The sequence below is a fragment of the Cydia strobilella genome, chromosome 17 (genome assembly GCF_947568885.1).
Source record: "Cydia strobilella chromosome 17, ilCydStro3.1, whole genome shotgun sequence".
NCBI classification, from domain to species: domain Eukaryota; kingdom Metazoa; phylum Arthropoda; class Insecta; order Lepidoptera; family Tortricidae; genus Cydia; species Cydia strobilella.
This window is the reverse complement of record NC_086057.1, coordinates 4,545,480-4,571,832: the sequence shown is the minus strand read 5'-3', so window position 1 is coordinate 4,571,832 and position 26,353 is coordinate 4,545,480. Positions and strand designations below refer to the sequence as shown.

General features: G+C 40.1%; 2 protein-coding genes across 2 annotated transcripts; one reads left to right on the top strand and one right to left on the bottom strand.

Moving 5' to 3' along the window:
- Positions 1-1,627: 1,627 nt before the first annotated feature.
- LOC134748807 (ubiquitin-like modifier-activating enzyme ATG7) lies at positions 1,628-15,525 on the top strand. Its single transcript, XM_063683609.1, has 11 exons — positions 1,628-1,909; positions 1,975-2,170; positions 3,662-4,117; positions 5,198-5,304; positions 6,819-6,963; positions 8,272-8,427; positions 9,027-9,215; positions 9,569-9,763; positions 10,510-10,625; positions 13,592-13,880; positions 15,279-15,525. Exons 1-11 carry the CDS (start codon positions 1,716-1,718, stop codon positions 15,309-15,311), a joined length of 2,076 nt encoding a protein of 691 aa, XP_063539679.1. The 5' UTR covers positions 1,628-1,715; the 3' UTR covers positions 15,312-15,525.
- Positions 15,526-17,849: 2,324 nt separating this feature from the next.
- Positions 17,850-24,784, bottom strand: LOC134748774 (large ribosomal subunit protein uL2m). The gene is made up of 6 exons (XM_063683552.1): positions 24,443-24,784; positions 24,170-24,282; positions 22,688-22,823; positions 22,336-22,416; positions 20,592-20,723; positions 17,850-18,603 (listed from the first exon to the last, which is right to left on the bottom strand). The coding sequence occupies exons 1-6, from the start codon at positions 24,660-24,662 to the stop codon at positions 18,398-18,400; spliced, it is 888 nt and encodes a 295-aa protein (XP_063539622.1). The 5' UTR covers positions 24,663-24,784; the 3' UTR covers positions 17,850-18,397.
- Positions 24,785-26,353: the final 1,569 nt, after the last annotated feature.

Genomic DNA, 26,353 nt, shown 5'->3' with positions numbered 1-26,353 from the left:
GACACCAAAGCCCTGCGGATGACATCATTGATGGCATAATGCCTGGAAAAACGACCCGCGCACTTCATGCAGCTAAGGCCATGGTGACCGTCTTCTTCAACCATGACCCCACAAATGCACCGATGTGCTTCGCACACCTTACACCCCAAACGCAAGGCAACCGCGATTCTTAAGGAATCATTATCTAAAAGTGTGCCTAGCGAGGGGGAAGGCAATGCGTGTAGCCACGCCCCCGACTCAACCCTCGAAGCGGCTTTGAGGCGCGCCAAGTCGGATCCTACCGCCTCCCCTAACATATTCGCCATGGTCCTTCTGCACAATATATCGTCCCACCCCCGCTGAACGATGGGATTATCCGGCCGCTCATCGCCACCGCAGAAAGTGGTCCATTTGTTTAGTGCCTCCGCTACAAACGGTACCTGGGTAATATCACCATTGTTAGACAAAATCCGAGTGACAAGACCCAAAGTACCGTGAGCCGAGGCAAGAAACGCCACCACCCCGACCTCTCTACAGCGACGTATTCCCAACCCACCGTGACGGACAGGGAGAGCAGCCTGACACCACTGCGCTTCATCCAGATGCACATTTAAGATGGATTCAAGCGCCACCTTGATCGTCTCGTCTAACCCTGCGACTTCGGCCTCAAACAACCAAGTTGGAGCTGTTCTCAAAATGTACATTATGCGCGGCATCGCGAAGCAATTCCGTAGCAGTATAAGCGAGACGTGCGCAGATAGGCTTTCTAGGTGTTCCCTTGCCCCAACCAAAGCTAACCTTTTATCTTCAAGCGCAGCACTAACCCCTTCCGGGAAAATTGGCGCACCCAAAAGGCTCAAAGAAGACTTCTGAAGGTGCCGCAGGCCAGGCAACACCTCCTCAAAATCCGACCGTAGACTTCCGTTCACCGAGGAGCCGCAGCAAAAGAGCTCGCACTTAGCAGGGTTCACCTCCATCCCGACCCCCTTCAACGCTAGCGCAAGTTTGTTAAAATCCCTCAACACTGTCTCTGGATTACCCCCAAGTGTCCCATCATCTAAGTACCAAACATTTAGGGGTGAATCCAGAGAGGAAATAACCTTCTGTATCGCTAAGCAAAAAATTAGAGGTCCTAATGGATCCCCCTGCTGAGCACCAACTTGCGACGAAATTGCGGCCCCATTAAATAATAAGTTGCTAGGCGTTGAGTAACATTGGTGCAGAAATGGATAGAGCGAGGGCACCTGGTCCATTACTTCACCAAGAATCACATCCCTTTCAACGCTGTTGAAGGCATTCTTAATGTCTATTTTAAGAATAACCGCGTCTGTACTTTCATGAGCGAGGGCATAAGCTCGAGTGGCATGAATCGCCGCCTCACACCCTCTCGCTGTCCCAAAACCTATCTGAACAGGCCTAAGATATGCGGCCATTTGGTCTCTAACAGCCCGACAGCAGAGTTTGGCTGTAAGACGGCGTATTGTGCACCCTACAGCAATCGGCCTAATACCACCATCCTTTTTCGTAAGAGCACAGAGAGAAGCCCCATACAGATACGGGCAAATTATGGGGTTAAGTGAGCCCTTTAACAAAACTTTGACTTTGACAGTATTGACATTTGACATTCGCCTGTATTGACATTTTTTGTTGAGTGCTTGCTTTTGTAGCGCTTTGTAGAATAATAAAATATTACCAAATAGAATAAGTACAAAATATTACTAATCGAATTATGTAAAATGGCGTCAAATGGAGAAATAATTCAATATGTGCCGTTTACGTCCTTCGTTCACCCCTCCTTTTGGCATGCTCTTACTGATATGAAACTAGAAGTAGATAGGCTGAACGAAACTACAAAACAAATTTTCGCCCGATTTACATATCGTGATGATATCGGGACTGTATTTGAAGTCGACGGAACCTCATTCAATAAGTTAGTAATCAAGTAATTTTTATATAGACACATTATCGTGTATCGTAATTTTCTGTACATTATAGGGAACCCACCAATGAACACCTTTACGAGAATGTTACGGGAACTATAATGAACAAGAACACAATAGAAGAGTTTAAAAACATAGACAAAGCAGCCTTACTTAATTCAATTGGTGAAGCAATATGGGCTAACATTAAGAAAAAGACATGGATAACAAATCCCAGGGCCTTGCTGAATTTTATCATTCTTTCCTTTGCTGTGAGTTAACCTAATGTATTAATTCTTACTTATTGGAAACAGAAGGGCCATTACCTTGGCACTATTCTGCTCTGTTACAGAAAGTACATATGGATAGGACATATGTAATAAGATACGCTATTTTGCCGTAACATGGCAGTATAATTTGGTTTCATGCTGTTTGTTGTGGTTTCATGTTACAAGCATGTACATTATTTTATTTATATATGAAAAACATGATAACCCCTCAAAAGTACAGCCATTATTAATATTTTTGCAGATTGCTAATACAGTGGAATCCGTTTATTGTGACTCCGCTTATACTGACCAACCGCTTACTATGATGCAATTACTGTGTGAAATATGGTTTTCATTTACAATTATTATCTGCGACAAAGTCGGATGACTTCGCTTATCCTCTAGCCGCCCAGAGGCCAATAAAAAGGTCTCCCATTCCATTGTATTTTGAGTCTTTAATTTGACAAATCAAAATTGCATTTGTCTTGGCAAGTTTTGATTCATGGGCAGCTAGAGGTTATAGTGACAAATCGCTTACTATGACCTATAAATCATATTTTTATGAAATTATGTCCGGTTATACTGACACATTCGCTGGTTTTCATGGCCGTCCCCATGTCTTTCAAAAGTTGACAATTGGTACATAAACTCGTCTCTCACAAAAGAATTCGAGATAATGAAATAAAAATAGATAGTTAATCAACTATGCTTTATATGACGTCCATTTAGTATGACGTGTTTGTCACTTCCCGTCGATGTCATTATAATGAGATTCTACTGTACATAATGCAAACCAAGTTTCAATTATTCACCTTATTTGCCTACATTTTTATAGTAATTTTCTATTTGTGCAAATAATATGTTAATCCTTATGCCTTTTCTAGTTTATTTGTGTTTAATTTGCCATTTGTCATTTGCCATTTTCATCCAAAGGGTACTTATTGTCAGTTGTTAATAAGGCACTATTTCCATATTGGACTATCCTCAGGAAACCTGACACCCACCTATCCAAAGTGGCCCTGACCTGGAAGATGCCCAGCAAGCGGAAACATGGTCGCCCTAAATCCACTTGGCGTCGTTCTGTGGAGCAAGAGCTGGGTGTATTGGGGATGGGGTGGGAGGAGGTTACCCAAGCTGCCCAAGACTGTAGTCAATGGAAAAACAATATTCGAGCCCTACACCCCAGCAGGGGGTAACAGGAAAAGAATAAGAAGAAGAAGATTTCCATATAGCTTCAATTTGAAATCATCCTTATCGACAAGCGACAACGTGGTACCTTTTGGTTGAAAACGTCACATATGTTAAAGCCTATCAACAACTATATTATAAAATATTTATCAGTACGGTTTTTACTCACTATTATTTTTAGTCGCGAGTAAAAACCGTACTGATAAATATTTTGAAATATGTCTCACGATAGTTTAAGTGCGATTAACTATATTATACTTCACTGCATGTTTTATCAGTATATGAAACTACTTCTGATATTTTCAGGATTTGAAGAAATTCCACTACTACTATTGGTTTGCATTCCCATCACCGAGCCAGCCCACAGTCAACCTCAAAGAGACCAATAGCATTTCCTTAAGCTTCAGCAACAAACAGCTTGAAGATATCGCACAAGACTACAAAAAAATTGATTCAAATCAAAAAAACTTCTTTTTTATTCTTAGAGAAAATGATAATGCTTGTATAAAACCTTTAGCCCAGCTATTCAATCCAAAATTAGAAGTACAAAATGATTTAAACATTGACTTATCAAATCTTTATTTTGCATTTGCTGATCCGAGTAATGGAAACAATCCAGGATGGCCTCTGCGGTCGTTTTTAGCAGCATTGCTTGAACATTGCCCGAGTCTATGCAAGAGGGATATCCGGATATTAGGGCTGAGGTGCAGTGCTAGCGGTGCTGTTGATAAAAGCTTGGTGTTCACAGTTTCTGTGCCTGAGGTAAGCATGTGCATTTATTACTTTTGTAATGATGGTGAGTATGGAGACATGGCTTAAACAAAACTGGTATAGTAAGGTCTTAGGATTTACATGTCATCCTCAATCCTAAAGTTAGTCAATGCAAATAAAGGTCATTAATTTTAAATGTCAAAAAACTCACCACACAAGTCGCACAACCATCACAATGCCATTAGGGTGTGGACAAATGCCTACATATCATTCTACTGCTGGGCACTGGCCTCTCTCAGAGGTCACTGCCATCACAGGTCCTTAAGCTAACCCAATGTGGATTGGGGAGTTGACACACCTATATGTATTTCTTTGCGAGGACATAGAGAAATAAGTAAGCATAGAGTGCTCATTCCATACATCAGTTTTCTTACCAAAACGCTTATTATTTTCATAGTCGACATCTAGTGTTAAGTAGCGGATTTATCAGTACCGTTACTTGACACTAGATGTCACGGGTGTCGCGACTGACGAAAAGTGTATTGCTAAAAATTTACAACTAATATTACAAGCAGAAGGAGTTGAAAATAGAGTTCCGGTTAATCCGGTTATAATATTAGCTGAAAATTGTTGAGCATTAGACTTTTCGGTCGTCACGACATCTATTGTAAAGTAGTAGTACTGATAAATCCGCTAGTTGTCGACTACGATAATAATAAGCGTTTTGGTAACAATATTGATGTGTACTTATTTCTCTATGTCCTCGCAAAAAAATACACATAGGTGTGTGTCAACTCCCCAATCCACATTGGGTTAGCTTAAACTGATGTATAGAGTGAGCACTCTATGCTTACTTATTTCTCTATGGCAAGGAAAAGACAATTTTTTTACCAAATAAGTGGCGATTTCCCGGGTGTTACACCATTTTACATTGGCCTTGGCCCCTGCAAATCCTTTTGCATTCATATTGCAGGGGGCATTTCACAGCTAATAGCTTCTCGCTTAAGGCGCGTTTTTGTCGTGATCTCTTCAGAAATGTTCTAGAATAACGAGAATGATCAGATGTCAAACAAACAATAAATGATATCTTAGTACATTTTATATACATATACACGTTGTTTTTTTTTTCAGAATGTCCAAGCAGTAGAGAGTGCCGGCTGGGTCGGCTGGGAGAGGAACGACCGCGGCAACTTCGGACCCAAGCTGGCCAACATGTCGGCGTCGATGGACCCTATTAAGTAGGTCTTAGGTTAGCGCTTGACCAAAAGCTCTTTACGTAGCTAAATCAGACTGGGGCAGTTGCAAATGTAGGTATGCTTTATATCAGGTAAAAAACTGTGAATAACAAATTAGTTGAATAATTTTACCTACTCACACTAAGTGCCATTTGCACCATCCGCACTTGACAGACTGATCAACGTCACCCGGCGCGCCGCGGCGGTTTACTATGAAACTTTCCATACAATGAAATTTAGCAAACTCTTTAACGATGAGAAACAGTTTGGTGCAACTGACCCTAAACCTTTTTCGACCTTAAAGCTTGCTTGTAACAAGACCCTTTGAACCTCATATTACGTCTGATTAATCAGTTGTTAGAGTTACATGATATTTCTTATTTTTCTACCGGAAAGGTAACTGTTTCAAACTTAGGTACTATTATTTATTTATTTAAAAATTTAAATCAGGCAACAAGGCCCATATTACAAATACACTACAGACTAACATACATATGCATTTTATAAACTTAAACACTAAACACACATACACATCAACAAACACACATAATGTTTGTGTGTCGCCCAAAGCGAATTTTGATGGATCACTCGTTTTTATGACCCAGATGGTGGCCATAAGACTACATTTAGTAGTCTGTTTTTGCGCGGCAGCACTAACAGCATCCTTGCCACAGTCGCAGACAGGATAGATGGCGCTTTTTGGGAATACTGGAGTAGCCTACATGTTTATAATAGTTAGAGTATACATAGATTACATACATACGGATTTGTCACTAACATAGGTTAAGAGTTAATACGAGTAGAATAAGTTACTAATATATTATGGAAATTTAATTTCTGAAATAAATAATTATTTAATCGCACTTAAACTATCGTGAGACATATTTCAAAATATTTATCAGTACTGTTTTTACTCACTATTATTTTTAGTCGCTTTTGGCGACATGTTTCGGATTCTTTGGGAATCCATCCTCAGGCACGAGTGTCCGCGGCGGTTGTCCGCGGCATCAGCGCGTGCGCAACGAGCGACGAGGCGGGCGGCGCGGGCAGTGCACGACGTACAACCGCCGCGGACACTCGTGCCTGAGGATGGATTCCCAAAGAATCCGAAACATGTCGCCAAATGCGACTAAAAATAATAGTGAGTAAAAACCGTACTGATAAATATTTTGAAATAATTATTTAATTTAATAAATTCAAAGGCCTCTCATAATCCCACTAAAGTCGTCAATAGAACTTGCAAATAATGTAAACAAATATGACAGATTTTGTTAGCGTTTGACATATAACCTAGCATTTTTACGAAGGTTACCTATTTTCCCTGAAATATTAATAATTAACATTTACTTTTAACTAAAAATTTATATAAATAAATTATTTAAGTATATAGACTGTTGATAAGGTCATGGTTGTCCTTTTAAAGAGCGAGATTACGAAATAATGAAGGTATAATGGTTTGTTAACATTATTTGCAAATTCTATTAACGACCACTTTAATCCCAGCCATCAATCTCCAGGTTGGCAGAGACATCGTCAGACCTGAACACAAAGCTGATGAAGTGGCGACTAGTACCAGACCTAGATGTGGACATCATGAAGCGAACTAAGTGCCTGCTGCTCGGCGCGGGCACGCTCGGCTGCCATGTCGCACGGGGCTTGCTGGTAAGTGTTGGCCGAAACGTTAATGCAATGCAATGCAAAGTACAAATAGAACCGTAAACTGTAACCGTCCGTTACGGTTTACGGTTCAATTTGTAATGGTTAATTGCAATTAACGTTCGTCCAACACTGGTTGGTAACCTTCCTTATTCAATCTACGAACCGACTGACCACTTTGAGGTCTGTGACCTAAATAAGCACATGCATACATCCTATGACTAGGGCGAAACGTGACACAGGATATTGTAGACTCGACATAGATGCAGAGATGCCCTTACACACTCTCGCCGATTGCTCTTCTCCCTTAATGTGTACTTCTGGTTAGATATTACGCCTGCAGGAGTAGAAATATCTTGAAATCAAAAGGACCCTACTGTTTGTTTGTCACGTTGCCCGGGATCTGCTGCTATCTTACTCCAAGTTGGATCAGACCTGTACATATGATGAGACTTGTACCAAAACTGAATTCATGAACAGCACTAAGTTGTTATAATGTTGGTACCGCGACTAGGTGTCTCACATAGGTTGGCGTATTTTTAGCAGAAAAATACACTTCTATATTTAATTAAAAAAGAGAAAGGCGGCAAAGCAAATCTTTTTAATTGCTTTTACTTTTTTCTGTGAAACTATATATACTACATAACTTTGCTTATGTAAAAAAATTCTATAGAATTTATATTTTTTGCACTATTTTTGAGAAAAGCACTATACATGGTGTTTCACGACCCACTGAAAACCTAAAAACAGTTTGTTAAGAACCTATATGAGAATCGATCGCGCTATGTTTTATTGGGGGTAATTTTTTTATAATTTTTATTATTTTTACATGCCCATTCTACAGGTTTGTAATGCAACAATACCAATAACTAGCATTTGACACGTTATTTGTTAACTGGCCATTGGTAAACCTTATCTCGTCGCAGTAAGGTATGCAAATGGTCTGTTAATACTGTTAATAGTGTTTACGATGGTAACTAGCAATTGTTTGATGTCACTAAAACGACGAAGCATCTTGTGTAGAATTACCTGTCAAACAGAATTGTTAAGAAAACTAAACAATTATTTTTTTAATATTTATCGGATTAAAGAATAAAGACTCAAGATGAGTTCAAAATAAATAAAAATTGTTGGGGTGTCTCGGGTTTTCAGTGGCTCAAGTAACACCGTGTATATGACTCGGCTGGAAGGCTACTTGCTGGCTTCGGATTCAATTAAACGTTTCGTCGTCGTTTCGTTTAATAAAACAAATCCTCAGCCGGCAAGTAGCTACTTCCGTGCCTTGACAATAATGTACTATTGTTATGTTGTCAGGCGTGGGGTTTCCGCCACATAACGTTCGTGGACTACGGCAAAGTGTCGTACTCGAATCCGACGAGGCAGGTTCTGTTCACTCACGAGGATTGCCGCGCCGGCCGAGGCAAGGCCGACGCCGCGGCTGACAATCTGAGGAAGATCCTGCCCTCTGTAGTGAGTATGCTGCCTAATACTAATTCTACAAAAAAGTTATACATGCTATCTCAGTACATTTTGGCATAGGATAGGCAATTAACCTTTTCGACGCCGTGTCCAACACAAAAGTAGTCATCCAGACGTCACGTCACCGAAGTGTCAAAACTGAAATTGAACTTTATGCACATGCATGTAGGTCTATGTTGCTCTGTGGTCTATGACCGATAAGTCGGTCTTTGGCGTTGTACCGTACGGTGCGTATATATCGGTCATTAGCGTCCAAAAGGTTAAATACGAAAATGAGTATTTAAGTAGGGCAAAATATTTAACCTTTCGTATGCTCCTGTCAAAAAATTGCTATTTAAATAGCAATCTAGACAACGTCATGTTGCAGTTGAATATATATGGAGCCTATCTACTCCTAAGCATACCAAAGGTTAAGCCGCAAATTTGACAGCTGAAGAAGATTGATATAGCAACCCGTGGGCGATAACTGCGAGTCAAACCTTCACGCAACATTAAAAATCAACTGCCACATGCTATAAACTGAACTCTAAAATACTTCGAACCAAACTCAACTTTATTTTCATAATCATTAAGTCTGTTTTTGCCTACAGGAAACCCGCGGCATCGCTTTACACATCCCAATGCCAGGACACCCAGTAGGCGAGTCGCTGCGCGCCGAAACTGCCGCCAACATCAAAACTCTTACCGAAGCCATACAAGCCCATGATGTAGTATTCTTGCTACTCGACACCAGGGAGGCGAGATGGTTACCTACGCTGATTGGTGCTCATTACGGGAAGGTATTACCGCTTTTTTATCCTTTATAACTATAAGGCCAAGGTTGTTAGAAATTATGCAAAATTGAACCCTATCACATTGAGACAAAGTTTAAAATCATGTGGGAAATATATTTCCTCTGCCTTATTTCTTTATTTTAGTCACATGCACAAACTTACAGCTAAGATGCCAAAACGCTTATAAAGCTTTAAGAGCCTCTTTAGACTCCGATAGTAAAAGTTGCTCAGTATAATCCCAAAACCTACCTGGCAACAGGAATGCACTTATTTTTTAGCCACCCCTGTATATACAAATCACATTTTATTTAAAAAAATCTGGTTCTTTCTAAATTCTAACAAACCCATTTCTTCCCCAGATAGTATTAAACGCGGCGCTCGGCTTCGACAGCTATCTAGTCATGAGGCACGGAGCCTCATCCGACTCTAAACTACAGTCAGACGCTGAACAGTCACCCGCTGAACAGTCATCCACTGAACAGTCGCATGCTACATACCTGCCGGGCGCTCAGCTGGGGTGCTACTTCTGCAATGACGTCACCGCCCCGGGCAATGTAACTATTTACATATAGTAATAAACGCAACGCTCGGCTTCCACAGCTACCAAGTCATGAGGCACGGAGCCTCATCCGACTCTAAACTACAGTCAGACACTGAATAGTCACCCACTGAACAGTCATCCACTGAACAGTCATACGCTACATACCTGCCGGGCGCTCAGCTGGGGTGCTACTTCTGCAATGACGTCACCGCCCCGGGCAATGTAACTATTTACATATAGTAATAAACGCGTATCTGCGGCCTTCTGCCACAAAACATGCGTAGTAAAACGTCATCCATTTCAGCTGTCAAACTAGCGCGCAGTTTTTTAATACAACACATTTCTTGTTCAACAATCAATAATTAATTAAAACAATTTAAAAAATTGTCCTTATTCTGCCTGAAACATGAAATCCTAACCAATTTTCTCTAATAACGTAATAACACTTGTATTTGGTATTTGTAATCATTACTTGGTTTCTAGGGTTCCGTACCCAAAGGGTGAAAACGGGACCCTATCAAACATCAAACATTTATTCAGCAAATAGGCCACAGGGGCACTTTTACATGTCAATTTTTACAAACAATAAAATTAACCCAAAATTACAAAAAAAAAAACAATTACATAAACACAAAATACTATTACTAAGACTCCGCTGTTTTATGCGTAATTTCACTTGACCGGTTTTTATACATGTTTAACACTATTGTAAGGTCCCGCGCGGTAAGTATAGTACGTTTTGTTTGTTAACGTTGACAGTCGCTGAAGGACCGCACGCTGGACCAGCAGTGCACGGTGACGCGGCCCGGCGCCGCGGCCGTGGCCGGCGCGCTGGCCGTGGAACTCCTCGCCGCGCTCACGCAACACCCGCTCAGGTCTGACTCTTGCTCAACTATCTGGGCGTTTTCTAAAATAAATATTGTAAACCAGATTCACACAGATCCTGGTGTTTTTGGGTATTTTCAACTCAAAATCACTAGCATATTCAATCCTGATGATAAAAAAAAATGACCCAAATTTTTTATGAAAATTGTACAGTCGAAGGCAAAAATACTGACTAAAATAGCAAGACACGTTCGTACGTTTACGTGAAAATATGATGGAAAATAATAATGCAGTACATCTGTATCGGAGTCCCTTCCTCCAATTAAGGTAATTTAGGAACTCCATAGGAACAGTAATACTAACTGTATGTATTTATTAACCGACTTCAATTTCATAGAAGGAGGAGGTTCTGTATTCGGTTGTGGCTATTTTTTTTTTTTTTTTATGTATGTACACCGATTATTCCGAGACCCGTGGTCCGATTTGAGTAATTCTTTTTTTGTTCGAAAGGAGCTACTTCCAAGTTGGTCCCATATTAATCTGGTTCTGATCTGATGATGGGATCCCTGAGGAATTGAGGGAACTCCTCAATTTTTAAAGGCACATGTATGGTGATTTGGGTGTTTTCATAAGCAACTTGAGCATTTTCTCTCGAAAACGACCAATTTGATGAAGTGGACCTGATGATGATGATTGTTTTGAAGATAGTGATGATGATTTTTTTAATGTAGGATGTTCAGCGATTACTCTGAGACCCGTGGTCCGACTTGAACAATTCTTTTTTTGTTTGAAAGGAACTACCACCAAGGTGGTTCCACATTAATCTGGTGCTGTTCTGATGATGGGATCCATGAGGAATTGAGGGAACTCCTCAATTTTTAAAGGCACATGTATGGTGATTTGGTCGTTTTCTTAAGCAACTTGATCATTTTTTCTAGAAAACCACCAATTTGATGAAGTAGAGCTGATGATGATGATTGTTTTGATGATAATGATTTCAGCGATTACTCCGGCACCCATGATCCGATTTGAGTTATTCTTTTTCTGTTTGAAAGAAGTTACCTCTCCAAGGTGTTTTCGTAATATTTTTGGTTTTGATCTGATGATGGAATCCGTGAGGAATTGAGGGAACTCCTCAATTTTTAAAGGCACGTGTATGGTAATTTCGGTGTTTTCTAAAGTAACTCAAGCATTTCCTCACCAATACCACCAATTTGATGTAGTGCAACTGTAGCCTAACCACGAGTTTGGCACTAAATATTCTTCGTAACTTACTTTGTACACTAATACGCCAGTACGAGCGAGATGCATAAACAGTAAGTTACGCACACGATAGCGAATATATCAATGTCAAACTCGTGGTAAGGCTACTGATAACTTCCCTCGTATGTGTATTATTTTTTATGTAGGTAGTGTTGGAAACAACCAAAGAGACTGAGAGGTGAAGGTAGAGGGTATTAGTGTTTGGGGGGTTTGAGGTTGGGGGTTGAGGGGAGGTGAGTTGATGGGTCGGAGACTGAGGGGTTGGGAGTTAAGGGATTGGGGGTTAGGGTTAGGAGTTTAGGGGTTGGGGAATGGCGGTTGAAGGGTTGGTGGTTTAGGGTCGAGGGGTTCAGTGATCAGGGGTTGATGTGCTGTGAGGTTGAGTGATCGGGGGGTTTGAGGGATTGGGTCAGTGGCGGGGCGGAGAATGGATTTACTGACAGGAATGATTTCCCAGACGGACTCGAGGAAAATTCTGATTATTTAATAAAGTTTACGAATTTACAGATAAACATGATTATGTTTTTCATTCATGCGTCACGCTCTTAACAATGTCTTAAAACTAAAAATGGAAAAATAAAAACTTTTATAAAAAAAAGATAAACCGACTTCAAAAAGGATGAAATAAAATATTATCCTTTTTAGGGTTCCGTGTTTAATTATATGCGTTACCAACTGATATGTTTGAAGTCGGTGCCAAGCCAAGTACTCCAAGTAGTAACAATACCAGTCAAAAATAATCAGCTTTATGTCTATAAATCCCATTACAACTGTACAAATGTTATAAACGTGAAAGCAATTATGTCTGCCTCTTTGCTACCTTTTCATGGCTAAACAACTGAACCGCTTTAGCTGAAATTTTGCATGAAGGTTCCTTGAATTGTTTTATATTTTGAAATGTAGTCCTCTGGATAAGCGACAGAAAATAACTCAGTCCCAATCCCACACTTGCGTGCTATGACTGTTTAAGAACTAGTAAGAAATGCTCTTTAAAAAAATACGACGACAAAACGTATTAGATTTACACTAACGTGCCGACAAGCATGGTACGAACTGCGCCAAGAAGGTTCAACCGTGTGTTCTGTTCTGAGGTGTACAGGAAGTTTATTGTCGTCGTGTAACGCTGCGTCTTACATAGGCGAACACGCGAACACGAAGCGAAGCGACGCGGCACGGCGCGGCCGGCCCAATTCGTTCGCGTTCGCAACGAGATCGCCCACGTAGGACACTTCTATATAGGTATCAAAGGATTAATTAAGGCGCCGTGCCGCGCCGCTTCGCATTCGCGTGTTGTTCGCCTACGTAGTACGCTGCATTAGGTAATCCAACGTACATACTTATATAGCCGCATCTTTATCGAATTGCACCAAAATCCCTATGAATATATGGTTTAAAATTTGGCTTGGCACCGACTTCAAACATATCAGTTGGTAACGCATATAATTAAACACGGAACCCTAAAAAGGATAATATTTTATTTCATCCTTTTTGAAGTCGGTTTATCTTTTTTTTTATAAAAGTTTTTATATCCTTTATCTTTCTGGTACCTTGTTGTACATTTTGCTACATTTGTCACCCTCTTTTCACTTTCTCCTCTCATCTACTCAAAGGTTAACTGGAAGAGATCCCTCAAAGGGATAAGTTCGCCTTTGTACATCTTATTATTTGTACCATGTAATTTTTAATATGTATATTTGTACAATAAAGAGTTTACTACTACTACTACTACTAACAGGTTTTAATTCATTTTCAGAGAACACGCTCCAGCACTATACAATCTCACCGACGAGTCCGACATCCCACCCCACCTGCAAGGCGTGCTCGGTCCCATCCCCCACTCTATCCGCGGGTTTCTGCACTCCTACCGCACTGTCGCACCCACCTGCGCTAAATTCAAGAACTGCATAGCATGTTCGGACTTGGTACTAGAGAAATATAAAATGGAGGGCGAAGATTTTGTGTTTAAAGTGCTGAATAGTGGCAGCTATTTGGAGGAGGTTACTGGGTTGGCAGAGTTGCAGTTGACGGCTGAAATGACTGATGTGAGTCTCGATCTTTGATATTTTACCAAGGCTCGGAACCGATATTTTGAAAAACCCAAAATAGCCCAATATTTTTAATTATTTGCTATTTACTAATAACAGTAAAACGCATTAGGTCTTGAGTAAACGATTTATTTTGAACTGGATACACTACAATACTACAATGCTTCAGACCATAGACATAGTATATACAAGTAGTTATAGACGCGTCACCGAGCGACCGGGGGTAAGAGAAAAAATATTCATATAAAATTTGGGCAGCATAGGAATTTATCTCTTTCACTCTTATAAATTTCGCCATCGCCTCCTACCTATGATGCCACGCGGTCGGTGATAAGGCCAAAGCATGGCACTCTTTCCTCTTATAGGAATCGCAATAAGACTATCTTTCTCTATTAAAGAGTGTCAGGCCCTTGCTTCAGACCGACGCTTCCGTGTTGCTTCCGTGCATGGCGGGAAGCCATCTTGACTGCTCACCCTGATGATAGCTGCGCTGTCAGTTGGGGCGCGTTCAGAACTCCGCTAACATTACGTAGGACTGAATCATGTATTTAGGTAACAACTTCGTATTAAATTGTCCCATTAAAAATGAAATAATAAACAAAAGGACATAATAATACCGGTATTTTGTGTATGACGAAAAGCCGGTTCCGAGCCTTGTATTTTACTAACACACCAAAATCAAAAGTAGTGCCAAGTTCAAGAACTGCATAGCATGTGCGGACTTACTACTGGATAAATATAGAAAGGAGGGCGAGGAATTTGTGTTTAAGTTACTGGGTTTGCAGTGTTGCAGTTGACTGCTGAAATGACTCATGATTCAATGCAAACCCAATGCGAATTCAAGACTAAATAATCTTCGATGGTAAATTACATTTACCTAATGTAAAAAAACTACATAATTGGATCTATATTACACACATTTTGTATCTACGGTATTATCAAAGATAGATATAACTCCGTAATAGATGGATACAGTCTGGAAGGAAAAAACGTGCCTCGGAAATCACGATTTGATTCTCGATCAGATGGCGCCACTAGTTTTGGCCTATTCTCGTATAGAGGGCGTTGACGGTTTCGTTTGTTATTTATAATTTTAGCATATCAGTGAAAGAACATGGGTCAATTTCATATAAAAATAATTAATGCAATTAAAAAAATCATTTATCCATATTTTAATACATTTTAACGTATTTTTATAAATCTTCATTTTTAGTTTTAAAGTGTGTCGATAGATGGCAGTGAATTTACAGTGGTTTCAAAATTTACTATGACAGTACCGCTCTATCTTATTATATCCTCTTTGGTATTATGTTACTGGCCGAATTATTGACTAAACCCCAAAACATCCTATACCTTGTTTATGATCCATTTCTAAATTGTATGTATTATTTTCAGATTCTCACATTCTCGGATGAAGATGAAGAATGAACAACTCAACAGGCACTATATTTTAAGCATTTAAAATTGTGATTAATAATGAATTATTCCCTTTATGCAATTTTATAATATTTATAGCAGCTTTGTCAAGCTTTAAATTGTACTTATATTTGTTATATTATAATGCAACGTCTGATCAGTTGCTTTATGTGCTGAAGGTACATTTATATTAGAAAATATTTCAAATAAATGTTGCAAAATCTTAGGAGTAACTCCTATATTTAATTTAGTTATGTCGCAAAAATGGTTCTCAATCGGAGACCGAATACTTAGACGTAGCGAATGAAGGCTGTCAACAAGATATGTGAGAGCAGGAAACCGTTGGATGCGGGCAGTGCTGTAGAACCGTGCGCGTTGAAATCTGCCACCTGGTACACACATTATATAGACCGCGAGCCAGGATTAGTTTTCCATGACCAATCGCCTCGTTCGGGCGATAACTCGTATAGTGGTTAACGGCTATGTATGATCAACCCTCGTAGACGTCAGCTGACGCTCCGTTGGTGGGTTGAGGCATGGCAGCCACCGAAACACGAAAAACCCGGCCCGAAAAACGGCAAAAAAATCACGTTTGTCCTTAGGAGCCCCACTTAAATATTTATTTTATTCTGTTTTTAGTTTTTGTTGTTATAGCGGCAACCGAAATACATCATCTGTGAACATTTCAACTGTCTAGCTACCACGGTTCATGATAACCAGCCTGGTGACAGACGGACGGACGGACAGCGGAGTCTTAGTAATAGGGTCCCTCTTTTACCCTTTGGGTACGGAACCCTAAAAAATAAAAATAAAATCGTCAGCCGGTTGTATCGCGGTGGAAAGAGTATCTCATTATGATACCACTGTCATAATGAGGTACGGCACGCATTTTTTCAGGTTTCGTGGCATGATTTTGATACCACTATCAAATCATCAGGCGATTCAATAAACGCTTGCGTTTCCACGCATACTTTGCGGACATAAAATGGTAAGGTGCGTATCAGTGCGTATTTTATACATTTTCATGCTACCAGCAGATGACGGTGACGATAATAGCTTCTAAACTATCACCCGACAAAGTATCAATCAGCCCGCGCAGCATGGTTCCCCTATCACTAAGTCCGTCACTTTCGCACTCACATACTTGTTAGAACGTGACAGGCATGGTGATAAGCGTACCGTGCTACGACGCCTGGAGGCAATGACTAAAAACATATTTTTTTTACATGTTCACGTGACCTGCTCACGGACTTTCCACCGCGATTTTTACAATCACGTGACGAAGTATTAGCCGGGAGGCGATGACTGCCCGCGGTCTATTAATCCTTTTCCCAGGCATAGTCAGGGAGCATCCTGTTTATTGGCGCCAAGTGTAAATGTCAAGTTTAAGCTTTCAATGTAGCCCACAAGATGGCAGAACACACAATGCACTAGAAAACGTACGTGAACTGTAGAGGGCAGCACCAGTGGGGCGAGACCCCTCCTTTCGGGCATTCTCGGCTCCGTTCGGCTCAGCATTGCTCTGATCAATTATTAGGGTTGGCACAACTTGACGTCCCTTTGTGTGCACGAACACAGATAAGATAATGAAATGAATTTTGACAAACCTAAATAGCCGAAAGGGATAGTGCCATACATTAGAAAGGGACAGCATGATTCGTCCTCGAATTGCTGTCAAACTTCGGTTTTGTGTCAAATTTTTTATTTATTATGCAGCACTTGCTTTGGCGTGAAGTGTCAATGTACAGTATATGTTTCCGATTCAGGCTAAAAGATGGCAGACCCTCGTCCTATACCATATTTTTGGACGCTTTGTCCATATAGCTGTTGAAGTCCGATTTTTTAAATAAAATGTTTAAGTTTTAAGTTTAAGTGTAAATAAAGGTGGCGAATTGGCCTAGGGGTTCATGGCGTTAGCCGCGATATTAGCTAAAGACGCCGGTTCGAATCCGGCCTTCACCACTGGAGGGCTTCGTCACTTTTTCTTTAATATATGACATCTATTACAGTTTATAATTTATATACAGTAGTGTGACTACTTATAAAACACTGAAAATATTTAATAAAATAATTTGATTTGTTCCGAAAGTTGAGTAAAATGTTTAAGGTCATTGCTACGGGCTTAGCACGGTAGCATTTTTATCGCCTGTCACCATGCCTGTCGCGTTCTAACATGTAAGTGCGAAAGAGACAGGTGATAAAAATGCTACCGTGCTAAGCCCGCTGGAAATAACTTACACCATTTATTGCTTTTTTAATCTGGCTACTGTATTCATAGTCTCTAAGGGTGCATCGACAGTGCCACAGCCCCGAGCGCGGCCGGTTGCCGAGCCAGCAGTTACGCGTTGTGAATTGTGAAGCTCCTTGACTTTTATCACTTGGACTCTACTTGAACTTAGACAAAAATATGTACACATATTAAAGCAATAAGGCCAAGTTTACATATTTTTGACTCTGTCTGTATTGATATTATTATATTGTATACTTGACTGTATATCTGTAACTGTTAAAATTAATAATAATAATAAGAAAATGAATAAATAAAGAGAATAATAATAAAATGCTTTATTGTGCACACTACATGAAAAAAAGATACAGACATTGAGAAAAAAAAAATCAAATTTTTTAATAAAAAAAATTACACATTCATAGATTAATTTATTTTATTAGCTGACTACTCGATATTTTCTTAATTTACGGGTGCATAGACAGTCTAAGAGCAGCCGACCGGACCGCCTCCGCCTTGCCGACCTCCTTCACCGGCTTGGGCGGGTGTATCTTGCGGCCGTGGCGGCCATCCGTGCGGTGCCACAGTCCCGAGCGCGGCCGCTTGCCGAGCCAGCAGTTACGCGTTGTTAATTGTGAAGCTCCTTGACTTTTATCACTTGGACTCTACTTGAACTTAGACAAAAATATGTACACATATTAAAGCAATAAGGCCAAGTTTACATATTTTTGACTCTGTCTGTATTGATATTATGATATTGTATACTTGACTGTATATCTGTAACTGTTAAAATTCAAATTTTTTAATAAAAAAATTTACACATTCATAGATTAATTTATTTTATTAGCTAACTACTCGATATTTTCTTAATTTACGGGTGCATAGACAGTCTAAGCGCAGCCGACCGGACCGCCTCCGCCTTGCCGACCTCCTTCACCGGCTTGGGCGGGTGTATCTTGCGGCCGTGGCGGCCATCCTTGCGGTGCCACAGCCCCGAGCGCGGCCGGTTGCCGAGCCAGCGGTTACGCTGCGGGGACCCGATGGGCGTGTTACCGTGCTCTATGTTTGATAATCGACCTGGGAAAGAAGAATATCGTCACTGAAAAAATCCCCTATACTGCTATTACTTTACTACCATTACTATAATGGCCCGGCCACGACATCGCGTGGCGGCGGCAGCGGCGAGCGGCGGGCATAGGTTGGAGCGAGACACAGCGATCGGGCCTTTCGTTCCCACCTATGGCCGCCGCTCGCCGCTGCCGCCGCCGCGCGATGTCGTGAGCCAGGCGTGGCTCACTCCGCGATTTCGTCGCGCCGCTACAAGTACATGCGGCTCACATCAATTTTGGTGTCTAGTCATAGTAATTGCCGCGCACCGCTACGGAACGGACTCCTGCTCGCGCTTGCGCCACCTTGCGGTCATATCTGTCGTAAAAGACTCGTTTTGTTAGAGAGTGAATCTTCTATACCTAGTACTATTACTTATGCTATAAGTATAGTTTTATATTATTTCTGCACAAATGTGGAAAGTGCGATTGCGGGGCTCCTGTGCAGGACATATCGAGCACATCATTCAGTGCTGCCCACTTAGCAAATACGACGGAAACCCTGCAGACTTGTTTACCTTCGACAGTGACGTAATCCAATGGATACAGAACCTTAGAATATCTTTATAAACAACTAAACAATTATGCCATACGAATAAATAAAAGCATATTTTCAAAGGGCTATCCCACACCCACTGGGATCTCGAATTAAGAATCGTCATCGGGTAAATCTCGGTAGCTCAGTTGGTTGGTAGAGCGGCAAGCTAGTCAGTTTTTTTTTCACTTTTCCTTTATTTCTAAGCATTATGGAAAATGTTTTGTAAAAATCTGAGACCATAGACAATATTTAATTTCTGCTCAGAGGGGTAGAAAAAAGTATAGGTAATATGATATTTCCTTGTCCCTCTTAGCAGCAAGATGCCCTAAAGACCACATAGGGGTCATCCATTAATTACATCATACGTTTAGGAGGAGGGAAGGGGTCAAAAAAATGTAACAAGAGGGAGGAGGGAGTCACAAACATTGTTAAATTTTCTTGATTTTCGAGGCACGTTTTTTCCTTAGACTGTATCCATCTATTACGGAGTTATATCTATTTTTGCTTTAACTTATTTTATTAGCTGTACAGATAAATATATTTTTTTATATAATCGTTTTTAGACTTTTTAGGGTTCCGTACCCAAAGGGTAAAAACGGGACCCTATTACTAAGACTCCGCTGTCTGTCTGTCTGTCCGTCTGTCACCAGGCTGTATCTCACGAATGATAGCTAGACAGTTGAAATTTTCACAGATGATGTATTTCTGTTGCCGCTATAACAACAAATACTAAAAACAGAATAAAATAAATATTTAAGTGGGTTTCCCATACAACAAACGTGATTTTTTTGCCGCTTTTTGCCTAATGGTACCCTTAGTGCGCAAGCCCGACTCGCACTTGGCCGGTTTTTATTCGTTTAATTTTCTTTCCTAGTCAGTTTTGGGTTACAAAATTACTAGAAAAATGTGACGTCACACTAGGGGGGGAGGGGTTTGCCAAATGTGACCAAGTGTGACAAGGAGGGGGGAGGGGTCAAAAAAACCTAGAAATTCGTGTGATGTAATTAATGGATGAGCCCATATACATTCAGATTTTTGTGGAAATACCCTTAATCCAAAATATACGACTTTTTGTCGATCGAGTGCCAATATTGATTTGAACTTGAATTATAGGTAAGTATTTTACTAACCAACAACAGCGTTGTGGCCTAGCGGTAAAGGTCGCGGGTTCAAACCCCGGCTTGTACCAATTAGTTTTTCGGAACTTATGTACGAGATATCATTTGATATTTACCAGTTGCTTTTCGGTGAAGGAAAACATCGTGAGGAAACCGGATTAATCCCAATAAGGCCTAGTTTCCCCTCCGGGTTGGAAGGCCAGATGGTTCTTGAGATTAGTTGTCAAGCAGACCCCAGGCTCCCATGAGCCGTGGCAAAATGCCGGGATAACGGGAGGAAGAAGAGAGAAGAATGTAACTAACCAACAACAGCCATGCAGTGCTGGTCGAAGCTGAACAGCCTCTTAGACGGCATTTGCACTATTATACGGTCGTCCTGCTTCCTCAATATGGTGCCGAAGGTGCCCGCTGCGTGGATGTACAGACCGCCCATACCTGTATATAAGCACAGAATAAGTAATAGTATTATCATACAGAACGGCCACACACCGCCCCGCCCCGACTCGAATTACCTCGGCCCGCGACACCAGATTGACGGCCGTTTGCCGGCCGCTCAGTACTATTTTTAAGCAACTTACTCACACGCATGACGCGTGTACAGACGTGCCGTTCACACATAGAAACGCAAGTGATTTTTAGGGTTCCGAACCCAAAGGGTAAAAACGGGACCCTATTACTAAGACTCCGCTGTCCGTCTGTCTGTCCGTCTGTCTGTATGTCCGTCCGTCTGTCACCAGGCTGTATCTAGACGGTTGAAATTTTCACAGATGATGTATTTTGTTGCCGCTATAACAAATACTAAAAAGTACGGAACCCTCGGTGCGCGAGTCCGACTCGCACTTGGCCGGTTTTTTTTTATGTATAGCGTGTCCGTCCTGTAGTAAAGCGTTATTGATTGAAGAAGACTTACAACACCATCTAATACAGCAGTCAATGTACGGGGCACGATTTTTTTTTTTAGAATTTAAAACTACAAAAATAAAATAAAAATAAAAAAAGCACTGAATTTCCCTAGTTACATATAATGTATAAAACATTTATTGAAATTAATTATAAGTTTTTAATCATTCTTGTTCTGAGCGTTAGACCCCTTCTGAATGAAGGCCTCCTCCATCGTTTTCCACTTGTCTCTGTCTTTAGCCATTTGGATATTTTGGATCCAGTTTTTTCCAGACGTTTATTTTGATGTCTTCGTCCCATCTTGTACAGTCGATATTATTTAATCTGTGGTCGAAGGCAAAAATATCGATCCATACAAATGACTCAAACGACGGTGTGCCAGAATTTTTTTTTCAAACATGGGTATTTCAAACACATACAGAAAGACAGGTGTTTGTATGGAAACATTAAGCGTTAGAAGCGTAAGAGCGTACAAATATTAATGGAACTTTGGGAATGTATATATATTTATGCCCTTGACTGTACATGGTTTCTCATCAATGTTATAACTCTTCTTCTTCTTTGTCCGTCCCTGCTCCCGTTATCTGGGGTCGGGTCTCCTCACATTTCTGCGCCAGGCCCGTCGGTCCTGGATTGTCGGTTTTGGCAATTGGGTTTTCTTGAGGTCTCTCTCTATGTTAGACCACCAGGTCAATGGCGGGCGGCCGATACCTTTCTTACGTTCTGGTAAGTTTAGAGCGATTTTTACCACATGGTCTTCACTGCGTCTCATTACATGGCCATACCATCTAAGGCGGGACTCTGTCATTTTGTCTGTGATAGGCGCGACCTTAATCGAATCAATGTTATAACTATATAACTCATTGGTAGTTATAGTTATAACATGGATCTCACCAACTATTCGCATGCATTATTAGCACATTGTGCAACGCGTGTGCAAACGGCACATTGGCCTGATCTGGACACACCTCAAGTATTTTTTATTTTCGTAACTACTAGGCTTTGTATGGATAACTGTACATGTACAACTATACTTATGGATATGTATATATTTTGATCATGTTATGTTAGAATAACATATAAATTTCTTACATGCCTATGATAACCTTAATACTTGACAAATATCCAGTGAGAAAAATGGACTTACCAGGCACTTTTTCAATGCAGTGTACAATAGTTCCGGTAGGGAGCGCTCCTAGGATGTAAGCGTCACCTTCATTGGCTCTAACTAGAAAAAAAAAACCTTTATTAATACCTACTAAACTTTGAGGGGTAAACTTCGATTCGGACAAAAAAAAGGTTTGATGCTTTCACACTTTAGGATAAAATAAAAACAACTAAAATATAAACTGTCAGGTCAAACATTGCCATTCTGAATAACTACCTATATCATTTTCGTTCCCATACAAAAAATACTGGTATCCGATCCCTGGTTTCTAACAATAATCTGTGTATCATTATTTTTTTAACATCAAAAGAAAAATACTTAGCCCTCTAACCAGGAATCCTAGGCAAGTGTCTGGATGTTTTGATAATGTCACCGGCTTTCATGTTCTCCGTCGCAAGAATATATTTCAACTTGTCTCCAACTGCCACTAAGGCAACATTTGCTGTCCGACAACCATCTTCCATAATCTGCAAGTATATGTAATAAATATAAAAACTGGTGTCCTAAATAACTGTAAATAAAATATGATTTAAAAATATTAAGATAATTGGGGCATTTTCTATGGAAAGGGACATTATTGTCGATGGCTCATACGCCGCACAGCATCGCGCGGCATTGTAGTTATATCGGAGCATCGTTTATAATAGCAATTAAATTGTACAATAAGATTCCAAATGACATAAAATCACTAGATATAAATAAATTTCAGAAAAAAATGTTTGATTGGTTACTTGACATGTGTTTTTATTCGATCAATGAGTTCCTTAATTATTAATAAACTTTAATTAATTATTAATATTTTTATTTAATATTTTAATGTATTGTAATTGATTCCTGACTTAACTACTATTGTGCCAATACCTAGGTAATTATAAGATTTGTAAAAACTCGATATGTAAATATTAAAATATATTATATGCATGTTAGTAATAATCAAGTAGGTATAGCAACTTAGTTGTAAGTAATACATATTTCTACGCCGATAGAGGCAGAATATGCCACACTTATTGTAATTTGACCATCTTTGTACCATATTCTATGAAATAAACATTTGTATTTATTTATTTGTATTTGTATAGCGTAAGCACCATCAACAAAAAGGTCCCTTTTCATAGAAAACACCATAATTATTGAACATTTTATCATGTTATCATTCCATACTTCAAATCTAAGGTCAATGTAATGTGGGAAGGGCCATCTATTCAAAAATTATTTATTTGGTATCTAGCTGGATTTATACAATATTATACCTCCTGGTAAGTATAGCAATACTTGTGTTAGGAGGTACCGCTCCTTCCAAGCGGAGTGTTAGGCACCCAACTTATAAGCTAATATGTGTAAAGGTGATTCGGAAGAAAGTATATACAAGCCCTACCCCAACAGCGGGTAATAGGGATGAAAAGAAGAAGATGAGTTTAAGGAATATGGTCTATGTTCAAACCCATAAGCAAATTGTAGCTTTTATAATTATATATCAATATCATGTTAGGTATATGTGTCAGATATAAGAAAGATTTCTAATAATATGGTCAACTTATTTTCTACCGGTCTGGCCTAGTGGGTAGTGACCCTGCCTGTGAAGCTGTCCTGGGTTCGAATCCCGGTAAGGGCATTTATTTGTGTGATGAGCACAGATATTTGTTCCTGAGTCTTGGGTGTTTTATATGTTTTTATGTATTTGTATATTATATATATCGTTGTCTAAGTACCCACAACACAAGCCTTCTTGAGCTTACTGTGGGACTTAGTCAATCTGTGTAAGAATGTCCTATAATATTTATTTTATTTATTTATTTGTTAGGAAATTCTGTACCTGTATGACCTTCTCCTCCTGAGGAGGGCCCTCCTTGGGCCCATCCCTCACCCACGCTATCCAGTGGTACTTGTGCTTAATGCCACCTCCTATGCCTTTAGCTACAATGCGACCTGTAAGTACGCAATTGTTTTATCAATGTTACAGTTAATACAGTTCAGTTAAAATGTATTTTGTCCGGCTTAAAAGTAACCCAAATATTTATTCATATTGGAGTACGTCTCTGCTGATGAGGTAGATTAAACGAAACTGACCGTAAAATGCATAAAGTACCTGTCACTGGATCTCTGCCTGCAAGATTGGTTACTTGTAAAGGCTTGACGGTATATTCTTCAGGAAAATGCACTATACGCCTATAAGCTATGCCGAATCCTGGCTTTGGCTTGTCTAATGGAGGTTTACTCGCAAAATTAACAACTCCTGTATAAATAGTTCGTCGCCCCAAAACCGAAGGAGTTATTGATAGCCCAGCGAAAAGCCTATTTAGGGCCATGGTGGCGAAGTATGGTCTGTATTTATTTCCCAACTAGGTATATTTCTTAACAGATTATACTTTATTCAGGCTAAAGTAATATTATCTATTTTACTATTTTTGCTACGAAATATTCGAAACAATCAGGAAATAACCTAGAAATAGTTTGACATGACAGTGACATTGACGTATATCCCTTAGGCCCCATTACGCACGAGAGCTTTTTCAACGCGCGTTCAAAAGGCGCTTGAATCTGCCCGCACGCTAAATTCGATTTAAAGACCAAGACTTAAAGTTGAAAATCCAACAATGCTTCATAAAAAGCGTTATCGTTATCTTATCACAGCATCGTGTGAATAAGTACACACGTTTCCATTTGTGTCATTCAAACGCTTTTTTTTTTAACGCGCGTTGAAAAAGCTCTCGTGCTTTTGGGGCCTTACATTGTTTCAGTTATAAGGAAAAACACTATGATGTCAAAAGGACATGAACATGAATTTATAGTTGGTCAAACCAAATTGTCAGTACATAAGAACAAAAGGAACTATACTCATCCTTTTCTTTTGGGTGCTAGTACTAGTGTAAGACAAAGATAGTATGATTCTCTCTGGCTATGTTTGAAATGAGACAGTCCTTTGACAAACTATTATTAAGGCTGGCGTCCACTAGACTCGCAGAGGCGAATCGAATCGAATCGCAATAATTCGCCTCCTATATTTTCTAATGTAACTGCGTCCATTGACGGGCGCGCCGCGGTTCTTCGTCAATGGACGCAGTTGCATTAGAAAATATAGGAGGCGAATTATTGCGATTCGATTCGATTCGCCTCGGCGAGTCTAGTGGACGCCAGCTTTTAAGGCCCCATTCGTATAGCACCTATAAGTAAGAGCGAGAAAGAGATATCGCTTTCTCGCTCTTACTTATCGTGCGTCACACACGCAACGCTTTTTAAGCTCTCGTGCCAATGGGGCCCAAAGATCCTTGATTCCATTGATTCCATATCACTTCGTCTTGTTTTTTTTTTTGCCTTCAGCTCCCTCCACACTCGTGCACGAATCGCGGCGAGTGTGGAGTCTAGTTCGCTAATCAGTCGCGTTCAGTTCACGGCTTCGCGCCGCGTATTCTGGAGCGGACTTTATATGCGGTTGTATAGTTGGTCAAACAAATCTTGTCAGTATAAAAAGGCGGCAAAAAAAATGTAGGCACGAAGGGTTATCGTCCCATAGAAAATTTGAATTTCGCGCCTTTTGCTTGACCAACTATATATGACTGTTACTTTCGTTGCGATATAGGGGAATAGTTTGTCAAAGGACTGTCTCATTTCAAACATAGACAGAGAGAATCATACTATCTTTGTCTTACACTAGTACTAGCACCCAAAAGAAAAGGATGAATATATTTTTTTTTTTGTTCTTATTTACTGACAATTTGGTTTGACCAACTATAGATGCAAAATATGATAGATAGGATAGATTTTGGGATAGATACGATGAAGGGCCACTACCAGAGGGCCTACTGCAAACCGCGTTCGACGTGTTGCCTCCCTGTCACACTTACGTACGAATTTACAAGTGGGACAGAGAGGCAACACGTCGAACGTGGTTCGCGGCAGGCCCTTAGTTCGTATGACACACAAGGCTAGCTTTACGTTTGCATAAAATTCAATTCAAAATTAATATCTTACAACTTTACGTTATAAACTATGACAGATA